Source organism: Aspergillus pseudodeflectus, assembly GCF_044049435.1.
Source record: "Aspergillus pseudodeflectus strain CBS 756.74 chromosome Unknown BJX68scaffold_5, whole genome shotgun sequence".
In the NCBI taxonomy this organism is placed as follows: Eukaryota; Fungi; Ascomycota; class Eurotiomycetes; order Eurotiales; family Aspergillaceae; genus Aspergillus; species Aspergillus pseudodeflectus.
In genome coordinates, this window is record NW_027263781.1 from 486,031 (window position 1) to 506,244 (window position 20,214).

General features: G+C 52.4%; 1 protein-coding gene across 1 annotated transcript; it reads left to right on the plus strand.

Moving 5' to 3' along the window:
- The first annotated feature begins 18,483 nt into the window (after window positions 1-18,483).
- BJX68DRAFT_163221 (uncharacterized protein) lies at window positions 18,484-19,231 on the plus strand. Its single transcript, XM_071036910.1, has one exon. The coding sequence runs from the start codon at window positions 18,621-18,623 to the stop codon at window positions 18,996-18,998; it is 378 nt and encodes a 125-aa protein (XP_070903410.1). The 5' UTR covers window positions 18,484-18,620; the 3' UTR covers window positions 18,999-19,231.
- Window positions 19,232-20,214: the final 983 nt, after the last annotated feature.

Below are 20,214 nucleotides of genomic sequence, written 5' to 3' on the forward strand. Positions count from 1 at the left end.
TGCGACAAGGTCTAATCCCATGATCGGAAGCACGAGATGCTTCGGCGCCTGCTCGTCGACGGGCAAGTACGAGGCCATTTGCGTCGATGTTCCCAGAAGGGGTCCGAAATTCTAGCTCGGTCTCATGTGCCGCCATGAATGTGTCCCCTCTGAGTGCCCTCCTGGCGTACCCTTGCCCATGATCTGACGAAGGATCAGGGTCAAATTCGAGGCCCAGATTGAGCCAGTCTTCAAGGGATCTTCAATGATATGCAACGGTTGCAAGGGCTGGTCACATCCCTATAGGTATTGGACAAGCGGCTAAATGGGGCTTGCAGTGGTCTGCAAGGGAAAGCCCCCCCCTTCGTCAATCCTCCTTTAGTGAATGGCCTGGCATAGTGTACACTCTTTCCCTCATCTTCATCTTCAAGCACTCGCAACCTCCTTTACCTCTGGCACTGCCAGCCTCTCCCTACTGGAGGATTCAGGGCCAATTTCCTCTCACAACTCAAGGCGTTCTGCCATTAAAGACCCTGGCAATGAGACAGGCGCTTCACTGGTCTCTCCCTCTCATGCTCGCAAGGGTACGGTAGTTGCACTGCTGCCGTGAGATAAGAGGTTCCTCATCGTCGAGTGCAGTCCACAACCTAAAATACCAGCTGACCCCCTATCAAGACGGATCAAGCAAGGACGACGCCCGACAGGAACTCCTGAGAATGGCATCCAACATACAAGCCGTGAGAGCATGGTTAATCCTGATGGGAACTGGGATGCCCACCTACACCCCAAAATCGCCGCACTGCCTCTCTGGCGGGCTACTTAGACTGATATGTGTAAAACTTGGGAAAGCTGGGGTTTTACTTCATTCAGGCCAAACAGTGAGCCATCGCTATCAGGACGACGCCGCACGGCCTGAGATAGCAGCTATGCTCACCTAGTTCCTCCCAACGGTAAACGGACAACTCGAAGAAATCGTACGGGACATATTGGACCAAGCTGGCTAGACCTGGCACTATACTATACCATGATGCGCTCTGTGGGGGCTGTTCTCGCTGTCTTCGGAAACAAAACACTCAGGCAGAACACCCATCCCACTCAGCCACGGTGCGTCGTGGTTTGATCATTGCGGAAGAAATTGACCCCGTAGAGCAACCGCATCGCTGAGATATCAGGATATCAATAATGACCTCAGATCGGGTCCATCATATGTACAACCGCAACAAGTAACTGGTACAACGTTATCTTATAAACCGCTAGGCAGAGCAGAACAGACTGCCTTGACATCCTACCGGTGTGGACAAAGAGGAAACATGGCGGTGCTGATTTGGAAGGTACAGCATACAAGAGATGCTACAAGTAGCTGAGGGCAGAATCGCCCTATATACTTGAACTAGTTGTCCTTTGTCATCGCAAGTAGCTACCTTTGTCCGTCCTGATGCGTTCTGGAAAAGCACAGCGGAAGGGCTACAGAAGACATTAGCTGTTGCAGAAGGGATGCAAGATCAGGAGCATGGTCAGCTATAAAAAGAGTTCTCTGATTTGCGAGCAAAGTTGACGCGCAGTGAGAAGGAAACCTAAAAGTTGACTGAGCAGGTCGCGGGGCTTACAGCAAATGTCGGCACTCAAGATCGATCTTGAGAAGCACGAGAGGAAGGTTTCTGAACTGAACCATAAGCTCAACACCGCGCGCGATAGCCTTGAATATCTCTTCGACAAAGCCCAGTCGATGGCAAAGACAAGGAAGGTCCTCTGTCGTTTCATCGGGTCAGTTGCGGAACAACCACGCAAACTTGGCTATGAGCCAAAGTTCCAGGCCCGATTTAGGTCCACTCGGAAGATTCGTCTGGCGACAAGTATCACTGGATCACGCTACCTTGCGGTTCATCGGCCAAGGCCAGCGCACTCGCTGCGTCTTGAATCGTACATACAGTACACGCCGGACCCGCGACGGAGTCAGCTTGTCAGCAACCCGTCTCTCCGGCAAGCGGAAGATTCCGAGCTATGGGGGTCGCGCGCTCAGAGGGAACTGACGACCGACAGCAATCAAAGCCAGCAATCGACCGAGAAGGCGTGTCTTGAATTTATAGACACTTTCCTTGGTTTGGAGATAACCATCGAGCTTCCAAGGTCGAGACGCCTCGTTTCTCTTCAGGGGATCGTATATATTCTGCATTTCGATAATCTCAGCCCGAATTCAACAAGCTTGTGCCAAGGCCAAACATGCTAAACGCACCATAATTGCAGTTTATAGGATTGCAAAGGACCCTAAGGATTGGGATTTCATCCGCATGGACGGGAAAGGCAATGTACCAAGATCCGGAGCGACAAAATGACAGAATAGGTACTCACTATTCCAGGTCGAGGTACAAGAGCCCAGATAGCCAAAGTCAGACAGGGTTCAATCGTCTCTTCACTCCCTAGGATGGTTTGCCAGGCATCAGCTCTCACCCAGGCTCAGACCCGTGAACTTGATCGTTAGCATACGCTCTCTGTCGAACCAGGCTGGCTCTTACCAACATAGAGTGAGGGAAAGCTGCTCGAGCCACCGCTGAACCTGATGATTGGTCCAACACCAACGTTTTCATGGTTGGGTTTGAGGGGTCTATAACATGACCATCCCTTCTGTCGTTTATCTCTCCGGCGGAATACGCATTCTCTCACAGGGGACTTAGAGCGTATACCACCACCCGGAGGTTGATCCTGCAAATTTCGCCTGGGCTAGAAAGTGAAGGCGCTGGATGGTGAAGGTTACGACGCACGTAGAGTTGGTATGAGCACGAGCCGATGTTGGGGACACGAGCAAGACGAGCAGTACACGTTCCCAATTCACTAGATTGCGAGCTTTAAGGGCAAGCAAGGCCTCAATCCGCCAGGTTAGGGCGGGCGTTCCTGGTGCTACGCGCAGTTGCACCAGAGACCATCGCTAGAGAATACCATCATCTTATGGGTACTATGGGGGTTCTGGGTGGTATTCTGGTTCCCTTGGGCCCTCAACAGGCCATGTTTAGTATCCGCTCACCGTCCGCGCATGGGAAACCAATTCTGAGAGTTGCCGTCCCTAATTGGGAGTTGAAGCAATGGGACGGGAGCCACTGAGAGCCATATTTACCAAGATTCCTGATAGCATCCCTACCCCACGACTGATCATCCGGGGAATCGGACAGCCGGCGTTTGGACGTCCACCATGTCTTGGGCTCTGAGAAGTCGCCACCGCGTTCGGTCTTGATAGCGAGATTGAAATTCCCATTGGAGAGTATTGGGTTACACTCGCCACTGGGGAAGCAATGGACTACGAAGTAAGCTCGAGTCCCATGTTTACAGGGGGCACGCCCTGTAGATGGCCCGACTTGCCAAGCTTCAGCCCTACAAAATATAGCCCCGGACAACAACGGCCTTGTCTTTGCTCTACCGAGAACAAGCGGAGAACATGTTTCCTGTACGGGAGGACGGCCCAGCAGGAAGACCAATGATTGACTCGGTCTACAGGGACCCGAGCCAGAATGGACTAGCACTCTACAAATTCGAATATTCTGACATCCTCCTCCCTACGAAAGACAAATAACACCACAAACATGCAGTGGTTCACCAAGTTCGAGGCGAAGTACAAAGAACTGATGGAGCGATTCAACCCCCTTATGTTCTGCGGCCGCTGTCGGGTGACCATGGCATTGCTTTCTGAGATCATAGGGGAATGGGTAGGTGGGACCAGCTCCTTTCAGGATGCTCCTAAGCGGTGCCGAGGTGTGCTGATTTCCGATCTTTTAAAGCCCCCACTAGCCTTGCTGCTCCACCAGGGTGGCTGTCTCGGTGACTTCAAGGCCGAAATTAACAGCGCCTCTAAGCTAGCTGGCCCAGAGCCAAGTTAGCCGGGGACTAAAGTTGCATGAAGACGGCGACTACCAAGGGTTCAGCAACTCTGGATATGATGGGTAGGCCAAGCTTCCGGCAGAAAGTCAGTGACATGATGACATTGTCAACACTTTTAGAAACCGCTCGTTAGCTTGATGACGGTGTGTTTAGGCTAGCCAGGCGGGGTTGGCCACCACCACGTGGACTACACAAAACGCATACGCTGAGAGTGGGTACCATTATACAAGGAGGTGCCTAAACTGGAAAGCCCATACGGGCGAATTCAAGCTGGCCTTCTGGCCCACGACCGCCAATTGAGAACTTTGCTCCTCACTGGGTCGCTGTGGCAAAATCTGTGCGCCATCCGTTACGCGCGGCAGAGCTCGCAAATAACGATATTTGTGGGCTTATGTCCATCTAGACGCATCAAAGGAGATGGGATGCCTGTCTAGGAGCTTCAACCAAGAAGGCTGTTTCTAGAATACCACAATGAGCTATATTAGTCTCATGTTTATCCGGCGGTCAGTGGATAGTACTGGCCGGCAGGTGTGGGTGACTTACAATTGTCATAGCTCAATCACTTCCCGAGACTCGGCCATATGGCTGGCGGCAGCGAGTGCTAATCCAGACATTCAATGCCTATCTCATGGAGTATGGTATCTTCCTTGGGCACCCCTTGGTTCCTGGAAGTTGATGCGCCGGCCAAAGACGACTCCCAAGAAAATCTGGCCATCGAGCATGGTCGTTCTCTTGACCTACCACAGTCCCCGACTATCGGGTTGTTCTCGCTTGTGTTGACGATCTCGGTTTATTGCAGGGTGCTTTTGCGCCAAGACTACCCAAGTACCGCAAGGCAGTAAAGACATAGATACTTTGTCTCTCTTTGCAGTGCCAGACTAGTTGGACGGGCCTTTGGCATTCCCCTGCTCGTCATGGGGTTCGGTCTGGTAGCCGCGCGCATTTCTTCTCCTCGTGGTTCGCTAGTCCATTGATCGTCTCTCGCTTCTTCTTTTGAGACGACTGGTTGTTTGCCCTGGCCTACTTATTGCGGTTAGAAGGTCGAAGACCTAAGACTTTATTCTCGTTGTTGCCAAGTACTTGGTCTGGATCGCAGACCAGCAGAAGCACTCAGGCAGAGGGACCCATCAAGTCAAAGAGGCTATACCACCCACATATAGCAAGGCGTCCCAGATGAACACGGAGCATAACAACACTTCGGGCACCCGAACCGCTGGACCACAAGAGATAGTGCATGCTGAAACGCATAGATCAGAAAATGGTCAACACTCGTAGATTCTCCTGAAGATGATAGGATGGACCTAGATGCAGTCGAGACGTACTGATTGCGGTTGGAAGGTCGAAGCCCTAGTCTTTTGGGTTGGCGCCTCAGGGTGAGCGTGGTATACTCCAGGAGCCCTCTTGCTGCTCTTAACACTCATGCGCAGCAATGATATGAACAAAGTTCTCCCCTATATTTAAGAACACCCCAAAGGGCTCAATCAAAAGATAACAGTGCCGATCCAAGGTTACAGAAGCGGCTGTCGAGGCCCTTGAAAGAATACCCGAACCCGATCCAGCCACTGCGAGAAAGGTTCGCCAAAAGGGCCGTTGGGGATTGAATTCTTCAGTGGATGGCTGTATCATTTCGGAGGGGATCCCACTTCTATCAAGCTCGCAACAATCCCGGCGAATATCCACTCTCTCAACGTGAATGCAACTCTCAATGGCGGTGACCTGACACACTCTGGGTATCACGTCATGCGTTCAGGGCCTGGTGTAGCATTTGCCCTCGCCTGAAGGTGGTTTTCGTGACAGTTAGGGGGACTCCACCTACTGTCTCCGCCTTGGAATTAGGCTCCTATAGGAGTTCAGGAGCGTTTATCACTAGGGGCCAGTCACGTCCAGGTGTACCGCTGAAGTTTGGCGCAGAGGTGCCGGCGGGTTTATGCATGGCGTTCCATCAATCTCAGCTCACCTCGTGTTCAAACAATCCTTACGCATGATGTTCCAATTCACGCTCAGCGCAGAATTAGATTCGAGAGGCAAAAGTATTTAGTCCTGCTGGGGACAATAGAGGTCTGCCGAAGAGATAATGGCCACTATTCTGTTGTTTCCCCGATTGGTGTGATTCGCGGAGGAGGTAATGTCGAACTCACCCGAGAAAGTCTCAAGACAGATAACGCCCCCGGTCTATTGCCACGCGTCAGCCGCTCCGTACATCTGTTCAGTTCCACCGATCAGCCTACTATTGCTGGACCTGGTAATATGCACTAGGCTTCAAGATTTCAAGTTACCTCGCCTACAAAAACTCGTCATTGACAAGTGCTAACCCCCAAACCCTGCACGTTTGCGGTCTTTAGAAAGTCTACAGCAACTCTTTACTTGACTTAGCTATGCGATATCCTCTACCTGATGGTACTTCCTAACGCGTCTGGGTTTTGTTCAATGTCACTCCAAGTCCACTCGAAACCAGTCAGGTTTTCATCAACACTTCTTACAACATGCGGCGTGCTGCGTGCTGTTGCTCCGCACGCTCTTTCTGAATCTCGGGCACTTGATTCATCGATGCATGCGCATGTTGCACTCGCCTGTACCTCCCTCACCACTAGCTCCCCTGTCCTCCGCGTTGGACTGGCTTGCGTCCTCCAGGGTCGTTGCTTGATATAATTGTTAGTCACCGCGCCGCATGTTGTTACTTGGCTGAATGTGTCCAATAATCCTACTGTTGCCCTTTTCCCTGGTGGTATACGGTAGAATGGACCCCACGCTTCAACCTCGGTCATGCATGTGTGGTATAGGCTTGGGCAGCACTCCTGGCTGTGAAAGTGGTCCTCCTTGTTCCGCGACCCAGGACCGCAAGACGCGCTTTTTCTCCCCAGCAGGGTGTGTGCTGGCCAGCGCGATTCTTGGTGTTTCGTCTGCGCGAGCGGGAGTTTCCCAAGGGGCCTCCTGTTACTCCTCATAGTTATGCCCGGCGATGGTGTCGGCTAGCTCTTCTATAGGCTCGTAGGTTGGCTTGACGTACCCTGGCCACTTGACGAGACAACAAAGACAGAGCAGGAACATTATCCACCCTGAGCACGTGTACACGCGAGTGTTCTTCCCCTCCTCACACCCAGAGGCAATGCGTCTGTCCAATCCGTGGCCCACCCTGGAGGTCTGATGCGGCCATGGTTGTCGTGCACCTCTCATACCCTGGACAGGACATCACAATGGCCCATCGTTCAGGGTGCGTGCCATACTCGAAGATCTAGCTCCAAGCAATTCTGATCACCAGATCGCCAGATGCAGCCAATAACCTTGTCAGACGACACGCGCATCAGTCGAGGTTTGTTCACGGCGAGCCGCGGGTGCTGCTAAATATGCAAATCGGGTGAATAAACCACTACTGGCGAACATCGGGTTTATTGTGTCCCCCCTGGGCTGGGTTGGGACGGCCGCTCTTCGAACTCGTGGCATACGTCAATTTCTTTTTAGCAAATTAACGCCAGAATGGGGCTCCGCCTCCTGGTTAGCAATGCATTTCAGCACATTCATGTCCGCCAGCTTGACCGGCTGTTGAAGCTGGAGATTGACAAAGCTGACATCCAACCACCAACTCGGTTCTTCTCGGCCCAGATTTACCACCTCGATGCTTGGGAAGAGTGGACTTACTTCCCTTGGAACCGAAAGAATTGGCACGGACAAGGCCGGTCAAGAACCTCTCAGCATTACGTGTTTGCAGAGGTTCTTGATGGGCCTCATGATTGCTTGTCCCGCAAGGGTACTGGATGTCCCCCTCTTTGTCGCATCGAGACGTTGAATTTTCGTTAGGGTTAGAAGAGGAAAAGGCAGTAAAAACATGGGTGCTAAAGTACCGCGGGGCCCAGGCCCAACGTCTAAAATTACAGGCATGGGATTTCAGATACCCTGATGACACTGCACTTGGATATGTGGTTAACGCCTAATTGACCGCCGCAAACCCCCTGCTCATCAAAACGAAGTCAATACCGACCACTACTAAATTGACTGATGAAAGAGCCATAGTCTCGAGCTTTTGCAGCCATTCGGTCCAACCAAGTGGACTATCTTCTTCCATGCTTGTGACTACGGCATGGGCGCTTATTAATGTCTCGCAAGCACCGAGCGCGATCGAGGATAAATGGCCTACCTCATGACCCACGGGTGCGTCCACAGCAAGAGATGCACAGGAAATGATCGAAACCTGCGGCAGCGACGATGGCTGGCGAGGACCTCTCAAGTTGGGAAGCAGTGTTGGCCTACCCATGTCAGGAAGCCACCCCGTATCCCACATCTAGGTTGATGATGATGCGGCAAATGACGCGCTCCGTATGTTTTCCTAGCCATGGTGATTGGGGTCAAGCGAGGTGTCCGACAACTCCGTTTTGCACCCATGCTCGGATGGTACCATGGGTGGCAGCTCGACTGTCACCTCAGGGCTACAGGCAGAATCTACGCTACCTGTGTCGACGAATGGTAAGAGCGACGAGTGGATAATGAGTGAGACCGAATGCGAGACCCTAATTGATCACGCATCCAGTAACGGACACGGACACGGACACGGATGGCGCTCATATATATGCAATGAACGAGGGTCTCGCCACCCAGAGAACTCCAAAACTGCAACATTGTGCCGCCGGGAATCTACCTCTCCATTTCCGGCGAACAGGGCTTGGAAAACTTGAACGGCCGTGGCCTTCGTCCGCCGGGTACAACCACTGCGCGTGTGCGTCGAAGAGAGCCCCCTTCCAGGTCGGTCACACCTGATCTGCAGGCGCGGTACATGTTGCGAGGAAGGCTCGCAGTATTGGATAATAGGAGGGGTAGCCAGATATACATCCGGGGCTCTCGTGGGATTACCTTGATCACTCCATAGTACTTTGCTGGGAACGTTGACCCCTTGTCTAAACCATTCGTGTGAACGGCTCACTTTTGAAGTGCAGAAACATGGTAATCTTGAAAGGCCCTGGTGTCTTCGAGCCGGGCGAGGCCCCGCCCACCATCGGCGGCTATGCAATGTTGCGTGGCGCCTGTACCAATTGTGTTTGGCAGAAGAGTGTGTCGAGTTCACTGAGTAAATAATTACTGCCCGGAATCCCTTTTGGACCATCCACTGGATCGCACCACTACTATGGGCTTCAGCAAAGTCCGCCTCGTCAGGTCATGAAGCATCTCCTCAAACAGATCGATTCGGAGACGAAAGATGAAGCCTGCTCTACTGATCAAGCTGCCCCAGAAGACGATTCTCTGACTTGGTGCTCTGTCACATCTGTGATTCACACTGGAAACAAGCGCCGCGGGACACCCTTAGCCAGTAGCAAGGAATTCCCCACGGCTCCCGGTTCTGAAATACAATGGACACTCAAAAGACGCGGCTCCACTCAGGACTGCAGTCAAGAATGACCAGATATGAGGACTACCCAACTTCCCTCGTGCTACTACGGGCGAGAAGCTGTGTCCCTTTCACTTCTCTCAACCCTAGGAATACTTCTTGTAGCGGCGCCGAGAAGCAACGGATAGGTGGCGAGCAATGGATTGTGGGACGAGGTTGTTTCGCTGGCTTGTGCGGTGAGGTTGACACAACACGCGATTGCTTTTATTACCAGGCGAGGCTTGTACTTGTGTCCGCCAGGCCACACCTTCGTCTACCATAAAATGTTACTCAGTCTGAAAGATGAGACAAAGGGTGGTCACCTCCATAACCCTGAGGGCGGCCTGGGGTGGTCACTAATAAAATAATGGTTACTCTACCTTGGAAAGTGGTATTTGCGTCCTGTCAATGGACCATACCGTACTTGGGAAACCACCCTCGCTGGTAGTTTGAGCAGCGTCGTCAGGTCCGTGGTTTCCTTTCTGTTTGACCTTTGGTGGGTCCGCTCCCCGTCAGCAGGATTCTTTCTTGGATATGATGCTGTTTGTCTTCATATCCTGTGACTCTTTTGGAATGGTGCCTTCTGTTTGGTGAAGAGATCAAGTTCTCCTCTGGGACTGAGATACTCGACCTATCCTACAGTTGGTCATCGAGAGCGAAAATGGCGACTTCGCATGTTCTAGACATCAAGTCGGACCGGTGCCATGGCACGGAATATGCTTATAGCCAAGGCCTCTCTTCTTGTTCATTGCATTCCAGTCGCGGTGGCGATATATTAGTACGACCATCCCGTGGCTGCATGAGGTCCAGTTTACCTCTCACCCCGATCAGGACGGACAGGTGGTAAAGACTTGGGCCGCGTTTGTTCTTTAAACCTCATCCTGCGGGTTCTGAAAGATGTTCGAACCATGAATGATGGTGGGGTCCGTTCAAGGTGATGAAATCAAACCTGAACGTTTTCGTTTGGCGCTACAAGGCATCAAGAAACCTGCAGTGCGCCATGTGGTGCTGCAGCCACGCGGCACCTGCTATATCTGCGCCGTTTTCTAACCTTAGGAAGTAAAGGGTAGCGAGCTCCAATATGGTATTCTCGAGAGGTGGGAGCGAAGTGCTTTCCGCCAGAATACAAGACAGCTAGGAGCGAACAAAGAACTAGCGGTTTGGCTGATGAAAGGATACTCTTTCATGGGATGACGGGTTGCTCTGGAGGTGGCGGTTCCTGATACACCAGACGCACCGAACGCAAGACAGCCCCGTTGAGAAGAAGAAAATGGTCGGCGACGAGTGCGCATCACTTGTCAGGGCGGGCGCGCTATATATCATTGATCCTTGCCACGCATTTGTCAGTGTGGCTCCATCGTGACCACCCCAGCCAGATACATGCCCTGGGTGACTTAATATACTCCATGTCGGCCAGAAGTGTGGGGAGCTATATCTCATCACGGTCAAAGTCATCAAGCATGGGGTGCGGTCCACTCTTTGATAAACGAGCCAAGATCCTAGCCTCCTGCCTCGAGCCTTAACCTCGAGGCCCATGGTGGCTACCTGCAAAGGCACTGAAGAGGATCACCCGAGGCGCCGCCAGTATGCGTTCCAGGGCGTCGCAATGAATTTTTAGTGCACAATTGAAGTTTTACCGTTTCCCTGGACGCTGGAGGAGAAGATGCCTGGGGATGTACATACTTGCTTGACGTACAGCGGAGGGGAAGAGCGAGTGAGCCGGGGTTATGTACTTCCGACCAATTCCCGATTTATAAGCTGCAAGGACCTTACATTCGCCGGCTTCAAGGCGCCACATTCGCTACCCTCTTGGAAGGAATGGCAGCTAGGTGTCCGCAAAAACAAGCCACCATCTATACCGACTGCTCAAAAATTGACGTCTCATCTGTCTAGCCATTGGCTGCGGCAAGGCTCCGATGTTTTCACAAAAGATCATACAAAACTACGAAGGGAAGCTAGTTGAGAACTCGCCATTACCTGTCACACATAACATCAGCGGCGTGAATTAAACACTTTGGTATGAAAGACGCAAAGACCCCAAACAAGCCCTTCTGTGCCCAGGGCTGAAGTATGGCTCGGCCGAGGTGGCCCTAGGTTTAATTCGCTTTATATAGCTCTGTCAAGGCAAGAGTCCCCATGCTTGTTGTAAACCGGAGCCAAGGCGTCTTCGTCTGGGTCGGATCACTCTGTGCCGTACGGGCCGGAAGAGCTTGATGACATCCACCCTATATATTCTGCCAGCAGTAGAGGAATTGGCCGACTTCCTGCAATTACCGAAACCTCATATTCCCCTACCCGCTCCTTTCGAGAATGCGTGTCTCCCCTGGAGCTAGTCCAAACAGGGAGGATATGCACACGGTGGCCTGGGGTACGGGCGGGGCCTTCTCAGCTGAGTATCCGATATGCTAGCCAGTCCGCACCTCTCTGAGACTAGGTTTACTTGCTGTTGATATGGCCCGGTACCTCGCGGCGGTGACGGCGATGATCTGCAAGCGATGGCAATTCAATATTCACTCTATGCCTCAACCATGGAATTCTCGATCCGGCACGCCTATCAACGCAGCCTACAGGTCGATGGTATCCCACCCAAATTGAATAAACCGAATATAGCTTATTCACCTAGTCTGAACCATCCCCGCGGTTTTAAGTTTATCTCATGCCAGGCGGAGGGAGTTAATTCGGCTGTGGCCTCCGTATTCCATTCACTGAGTTGAACAATATCCCAGGGATATAAGCAGCCAATTCCTACTGGCCTCGATGCTCCTCATTTTTCTTCCTACAACCTCCTCCTCTCAAAGCGCGATACCCTGCTGCGCAATCGTATTCAACCTTGCTTATATGCAGGCGTTGTCTATTCTCCCTTGGAATTGTTCAGATGTATGCTTTCTTCCACCGACGGCATGGATAATACCCCGACTCAGGTGTCTACACTAGCTTCCCGCGGGGTCCAGATGGCGACGTGGCGGCTCGAACACCCCCGCTTTAGGATCTCGCGAGCACCCAGCCCGCGATTCTCTATCAAACGGGGTATGCCGAACACAAGCAGCGACAAGACGAAGCGTATCTCCCTGACCAGAATGTCGTACCCGCACATCGGATCTAAGACAGGAGTAATCAACAAGCAACAGATGAATGGCGGGCTTCTGGCTGAGGTGAATATCCGTAGAGCCATAGAAGCATGCCCGGTGATGACCCGTCTGAAATTGAGACCCCAAGTTCGGGCTCTGCCTCCGGAGCTTTTCTCCCCTTCTTCTCCAATGAAAGAGCCACAGATTTACTCTGGCAACGATGCCATCATGTTCCATTGCTCCGCCAGACCTACCATGTGGGCGTATCTCAGAGGTGATCGGACAGCGCGGCTTCAGGAAGGTAAGACCGTACTACTCGTGAATGGGTCCCAGATAGGTCAATGTCGTCTCGGACTTCGCAGTCGAACCGACGCACGGCTTGGTGCAAGTCCCTTGAGAACTTCCAAGCTTAACTTTTAGGGACACTCTGTTACATGCCAGAGGGCGTCTGTGAAGCACGATGGTCATACACGTCTTTGACCAAGTGTGCCGCACTACGAGCGGCACGCGGCGTGCCTCGAATTCCCGCAAGGGTCAAGAGCCGAAGCGTTAAATTGGTGTTGGTGTCAAAGCACTAGCTACCATCAAGTGTGAAGATTTTTTTACTCTAGAAGTAGACCTTCCAGGGCTAACACTACCAGCATGTGGCTGGAGCACCCACAAGTCTAATGCTGTGGGTCAGACTTCCTGTACCACATGCCCCAGGCCCGATAAAGTCTGGTTAAGAAGAGCGAGTCATTGGGCCTGTTGGACAGAGCAGCTGCATGAGAAGGGAATGGTCTGTTTCCTTCCGAAAGCTCCAGTGCGCATATGCCACGCCACCAGGACGGTGTACACACATCAACAAACACCAAGCGCCCGTTGGGTGCTGCCATACGTCAATACAGTTAGATGCGCAGATACAGCATATCCTCGGTCAGGCCGATCATGGCATCTTGTGGTTCTGGCGGGAAACATTCCGTGACCATGCCTAGAGGTCCCCTTGAAGCCGTGAAGAAACAGCCTATTATCTTGGTCCTAACGGCCCAGGCTCTGGTATCCCGCGAAGATCCTTTAGGACAGGGGGATTCTGCAAGAGCCATACACGCAAGATAGCAAGCATCCGCAGCGGATGTTCGTTCTCTACTGGTATCCCCTTGTGAAGTGGATGGTTGAGCTGTTTTGGGACGCTAGCGGTATTTCCTTCACGACAATCAAGTCCTCCATGACAATGGAAGAAGGGACCGAAGGGTGAGATTTCTTCAACGACCCGAGTTCGGACTGCTCGATCATGTTGTGCACCTCCATGTGTGCGGTATGCCGGTGACTTTGCTTGCAGCATAATGTATAATGCTGACATTGAAAAGGGGATGTGGCCAGACGCAATTGGGTGGGGAAAACGTTTCGTCTAATCCAGGTCCGCGACTGCGAGCCGATGCTATAAGCCTTTGACGGAGGGTTGGTTACATTCTCAATCCCTCTGGTGCTCCACTAAATCCAAATGGCAAACCGGGAGCACAAGCCAGCACCCACATGGGGAAGCATCGCGAACTATGACGGCCGCGGACCTCACCCACAATGAGCGATATCCACGACTCAGGTGATCTGGTCTTTTCCGTAAGACCTGCGCTAACTGACCGTTGGTTCTTTATCATGGTCGCGGGATTGAAAGACGCGAAGACGATTGGCTACCTGTGACGCCCTTGGCTCAGGGAGCAACGATAGTAGCGTAGTGCGCTACACAAGTGTCAGTCCAGCTCCCATCGTCGACTAAGGATTTATCTGGTTTGATGTCGCTCTGCTGTAGATGACCAGGTCCTTTTATGGCTTGGAACCGCACCGGTGCCGCCGAGCTTAGCAGAAAACGCAGGGTCTCTTTCCCAAGGCCACTGTGTTTCCACGTCAGGTCAGAAACAAGACATGTCTCGGTAGCCCTAACACCTAATCACTATCTGGCTGCCAAAGTCCTGGTCTCTGAGCTCAAGGGATGTTAGGGCTTGGATTCTGTAACCCCAAGAACACGGCCTGGGCTGTTATAATCTCTTCACATATGATGCATGCGATCAGAAGAGCTGCGGGCAGTCATCGATCGCCACTCTTCTAAAGGGAAAGCGTCTTCTGGTTATGCGTCCACTGGTTCTCCCCGCAATAACGAGGAAAAGAGCCTTCATATTGCACCGGGTCAAGGGGTCTAGTTGAATTCACTGAAAGTCTTTAGGGTTGCGTTGTGAGCACTGTGCAACGAAGAGGACCAGTGGTTTCTACAATAGCTCTCTCGTCCTCCTACCTACAAAGAAGGTGGGTTTTGTTATGAATCAAGGACCCAAAAGAATATGATCCTAATGCTCAGAGCCTCGTCCATGTGCACTAGGAACAACCAACGCTGGACATGCGAGAGTGGCTGACCGCAGCAGCATAGCGTGGTGGTTTTACCCTCTACATAGCAACGGGCCCACTGCATACTGTATCTGCTATTGGACAAGCCAGTGCATTGCCTGAAGTTAGGTCGGCTTTGTCAGACTAGACTCCTGGAAGACGACCAACCATGTGATGTCAAAACACGGCTATCACGCCCACGTCCTCTCCCTCTTGGTCCTGTGGACCGTGCCGTGAAGTATCATGAGCAACACTGCTTCTACTCCCTTGCCTCTGTCCATAAGCAGAGCAAGCCGTCGGCTAACATTCGGCACACGGCAAGTAGAAGAACGCAGCGCAATGCAAGAGGAGGCCAGGCGGGCTCATAGCTATGCATCAAGCGCCGGGCTTGAAGACAAGGCGCGGAGAGGGAGAAAAGAGAAGAATAGGGAGAAGGATGTTGTTCCAGATCCGCTCCTTCAGCCATTGATCCACGTCGTGGCGGCAGGTGTTTGTGGGGTCTAGTGGTGGTGCCCGGCAGCCGTTACAACTCACCTGCCATAAAGTATATATCTAGTGTTTGCAGGCTTACTCTTGGCGCAAGGACCGCCACATCTTGCGCCCTCAAAAGTGTCAAAAAGTGTCAAACTTATTGGAATCGTTGATGTTTGGCGGAAATTTGAGATAGAAGTCCTGGCGACGTACCAAGATACTGCCTAGCAGAGCCTGAACGCCACCATCAAGTACCGCAGGCGGAATCAACCGTGAACATTCCCTATGCGGTAGTATGGGCAGAGTTCAAGCCCAAATGCACTCCTACATTGGATAAGTGATATCCGTGGTGTATGCTGCCACTAACATTGACTTAGCCTTCGGGGGCTACTACACTACTAGGGACCGCGCCACGGGGGCCACCATCCCTAATATAGTAAATTATAACGAAGGCCGGTGAGCTCCGTGCGCTCAGCGAGCTAAACGTTCCCTGGGTTCCGGCCCACCAAACGCTCACGGCCATTTTCCCGCTGCAGCACTTGCCATCGTCAAGCTTGGACTTGTGGGCGATTGTCTAGCTCAAGTCCAACCCTCATGTTCAGATGGCATCGGCTACTTTTCTGACTCTAGTGGTCGTCAGATGCACTGTTCAACCACTTGGGCAAAGCTAAGAAATTGGCTGTTGGATGGCATGCATGGTGCCTGGATCAGTTATGATTGGTGTCGCCCATTCGTAAACTCCCAACGGTTGATGACGGAGAAGTGCATCAAAATGTTCCCAAGGAAGAAGATTAAGTACTCTCACTCCAAGGACAGCATCGAGTTCCCAGAGGAAGACGTCGAGTTCCCATAGGACAATGCCGATCCGCAAAGATTGACAAGAGGCAAGATGCAGCAGATCCTATGTTTTGTATCCTACAGCTCACTAGTTGACCTTTCCAGGGAGGGTTCTGGTTCCGTGGCGAATGCCATATATGCGATGCATTATGCGGAAGGAGATGCTCGGAACAAGTGCATGTACTGTCGCCTGCTCGAGCCACAGACAGAAATGGCTGGCAACTATTCCTAAGGCATGTCACGTCGCCTGCTTCCCGGGGACGAGGAATATGTTCTCTGGACTGCTCCGGTTACATTCCCAGTACGATAAAAAATTGTGGAAGAGCAAGTTGGCTTTCAGGGACGCAGTCAACAAAAACTACTTGCCAGGCGAAATGCCAAGGCAAATGGAGGAAACATCATTTCGGACTCTTTCATGTTGCGACACGCGATCAAAGCCGCTTCCAACAGAGGGACGACGGAAGACACGCAGCTTGAGATGACCGCATGGAAAGTAGGATTCAAAAGCTGTTATCATGTTGAACCTTGGAACGGCCGCCAACCGCCGAAGTCTGTGGCTCCATGACATTAGCTTCTGGATGATGATTGGCGCAATCATGGTATACCCCTACTCGCATTGCGCGATAGAAAGGGGAAATATCATGCGAAACGGTCGAGGAGATGAGGACGACAGGTTGTGCCGAGTTACATAGGCAGCCAGGGTTGAGCGTGTCATGGGGCCCCACAGCATCCTGGCTCAGCTTGCGGAAATGTGTGAGGGATCTCTGTGTCACTCATTCACTTGTTCCTCCAAGTGGAGCACTCATCAACAAGGGGCGGGCTATACCCGCAAGAGCACCAAAGCAGACATCTATTGGTGGAGAAGAAGATATACCCTTTGATGCATAGCGGCCGGCACGACATCCAATAATATGTCGCGAGAAATAAGGGACCGACACAGTGCGACGAATGCCGACATTGGATGTTGCGATAAGAAATATGGTTGGTACAGGCTTCCGTCCATAGGGTTTGAGGCCAGGTACTATCTTGGGCCAGCTCTACAATTTCACCAGGCAGACCAGCTAGCTCATGCATTGGCTCTGACGATCTCCAACAAAGAGTATTGCTCCAGCGTGTTATTTGCCCTATGATGACTCGCACCTACATCGACGTGGCGATGCTTCGGTTATAACCGCTATCGGAGCGTTAGCGTTACAATTCTTGGAATTTCCAGCACATATGGCTCGGCTAATACTAGTAGCCTCTCGGCGACCCGGGAAGCTTTCCCGGATAGGATCCGGGCCATGCAAGACTTGTTTAGGTACAGTGCCAGAGCCAGGAGCCAGCCTATCTATCCTGTCAACTTACGAGGTGACTCGCCATTTCAGGAAACTCAGTTAATACACCTCGTGCTTCTGTACAGGCCGAGTATGCTGAGGCCTAGCCTAAGCTAGTGCCAGACGAGGAACATCGCCACTTCCCATGCTTCCTCCTCTGGGGGCGGTCGTCGCGATCAGTTCTGGCCTCCGACCCAGCAAGCCCCACGAACAATTACGAGGTGGCACCACGTGGAAGCCCTTCGCCAGATACCGGTGCGCTCTTGGGCAAGATAGACCACCCTGACAAGTGGAGGGCCAGGCAGTCGTACACCACGCTACAATACAGATGGTGAAGGAAGAGAACCAGATCCCTGTTGGCTCCTGTGTTCTCGATCAAGAATTGTCACGGGAATTCCAGCCAACAATACGGTCTCTCCGTGGGTTCTGGCGTAAGGTGACTTTGACATTGGCGCGTCCAAAGTGAGGATATGCGGCACACTTCCGTGTCGCCTGTTCTATCACTCAGCCAGACTACGGAGCTTGCGCGTTCGCCTTCGCCTCCTTCGGACTGGGAAGAGTCACTCCTCGGGCGGTATGGGACAGGGCGCATGTGATAGCCAAAAACTGGGCCACCGCGCAGTTTATTAAATTGGTTCATTCCATGCTCGCAGAACGCACCTGTCGCCGACCCTGGCTTACCTTTTTAGACAGGAGTTCAGACCCTGTCAACCCGCGAGAGATGGTGGGCTCTCGCGCCGGCAGAAGGGTGACTTTCGACAACGCTAAACAGCCAGTCTCGGGCATCGCCACTTTTGATGATCTGGAGGACATTAGAGCCTGAGGCATCTTGGACTCTCCGCAGCGAGCCATGGTTGTGTCAGTAGTGGGTTTGGGCAAAGACTCAGGTCAACACGGGACGGCAAATGCACCAGCATGATCTCTTGGAACCAACACTGATTTTCGAGGAGGGCTTCATTCAAATAATCACGACCAGCCGGGCAGACACAACCAGAGTAGATTCACCCCTATGGTTAGTTTTGCGAGACAAGGCCCGCAAGGCTCTTTGCCTCTACTTACAGAACCTTTTGGAGGCCGGGCCGGTGTTGGGCACGCCATGATGGCATGCAGGGGGCTATGCTCTCCCATACCGCGCGCTTCCAAGTTTCCTTCTTGCGGGGCCCCCCTCAACCGGCCTGGAGCACTTCGCGCCCGGCTAGGTGGCCAGCTGGCTGCCTGGCCTTCCCCTTGCTTATCAATCTGAACCCATTTTACACCAGCCTCACAAACGAGCTCCGTATATGTAATGTTGACAATGGATTAGTACATGGACGTCCCCGGGATTTGCCTTGGCAATTCAAGACCTAATCACAAGGCCCGCCAAGCCCAAACCAGATGGCGACGTTAATGGGGTGTGGAATGGCATCCTCAACTGGGTATTTAATAGTTGAGGGTTATGCCACCACACCCCAGGACCAGCACCCGGGGGCTGGGGGCAAAAAGGGCGTTTTAGACTTGCATGCCAAGCAGCGCTTTCTTAATGGAAGGCGCCGCTACTTCCTCATAGCCCAGTGCAAGCGAATTGGCAAACAGCACGATAAAAACATATGGAAGGAAGGAGTAAATCTGCTCCATCAAGACCAACCATCCAACTGCAAGTACCCCACAAACAAGGGAAGAAACTACAATGCGCACATGAAGATCGCTCGACATGCCGACAGAGCTGAGAGAAAGGCGAGACGGTCCGTTATCGAGCAGGAAGAGAAAAACTGAGCCTGAAAAGTCATTGAAATGCAGTCATTCTGAAACCATGATTCGGGATGAAAGGTCGGAAAAGTGCTTCAAGCTACTGTCATATGTTGAGAGAAGGCTCTAGTTATTGCATATTTTGCGTGTCCTTGTGTCATATGATCAGATTCCGCCGAGGAATGGGGCGTGACGGAATGGTTCTGAGACCAAAGAGAGTGGGTCTAAGTCAAGTAATCGCTTGTTTCTACAGAAAGGACGTGAGGTGAGTCATACAAGAGTCTATTTTTTCCTCCTACCCGCACGCGCTGGCGGTGGGTCGGGTTTTATATCATGAGAAAGGACTTCCCCGTTCCTTGCGCGTCAATAAAGGCTATGGACTCGCTCGTGGTGGTTCACACGTTTTTTGATAAGATGAAAGGGGAGCTGAGTAGTATGTTGGAGATAAGACCATGGCTATTGGCACCTAGCAATACCCGCAGAAGAAGGGGAGCAGATCGCAGGTATGCTTCTACGTGCCAGTCCACATACCCTGTCAGTTCGCCTACGGGGCACAATTGCTGCGAGCACGAAGGTGCCTATTGAGGAGAGACCCAGCCCATCTCCGCGCACTGAGGAAGGAGGCATCTGAACTGGGCGACAGATGCCTCCGAACTGTGCAAATGAGAGGTGACGTCCATCTCGCCGAATATGGCAACATCCAACAAAAGCGCGGCCGACACATCTATTCGCGGATAGAGTGTGTTAGTACGTTGTGTTGACACCCCTAAGGCCTCGGCTCGCTCTATAGCAGTGCACTCTATAGTCTCTAAAAAGCCAGCAATTGCCCCGAAGCCCATGTTCGTCCAAAAGCCCAGGGCTGCCAGGAGCTCTCCAACGAGACCGGGTGGCCATGGGCATCTGGCAGGGCTTGGACGTCGCCACTAATAGCTACCTCAAGCGGTACCACAACGCGGTTCGTGTGCCGCTCACTCCTCGTCGTGAGAGGATCCTGGGGGCTGCTGTTCCCTCTCCGGAGGTTGAGCGGGCCTCGCCTCCCCGCATGGGCCAGCTGGCATGAGATTGTTTAATCTCTTTGCACACTCCACCTTCCTTGGCCCTCTTTGCGAGTGTTTTCTTCCTAACCTCTTTGCAAGACCACTCCAACAATGACTTCGTCTGCCCCCTATTCTCGCGCCACGTTGGTCGCCTCATCTGCCCTTTTGGTACTCGAACGTTCGCCTTCACCCCCCTCCGACTGGGA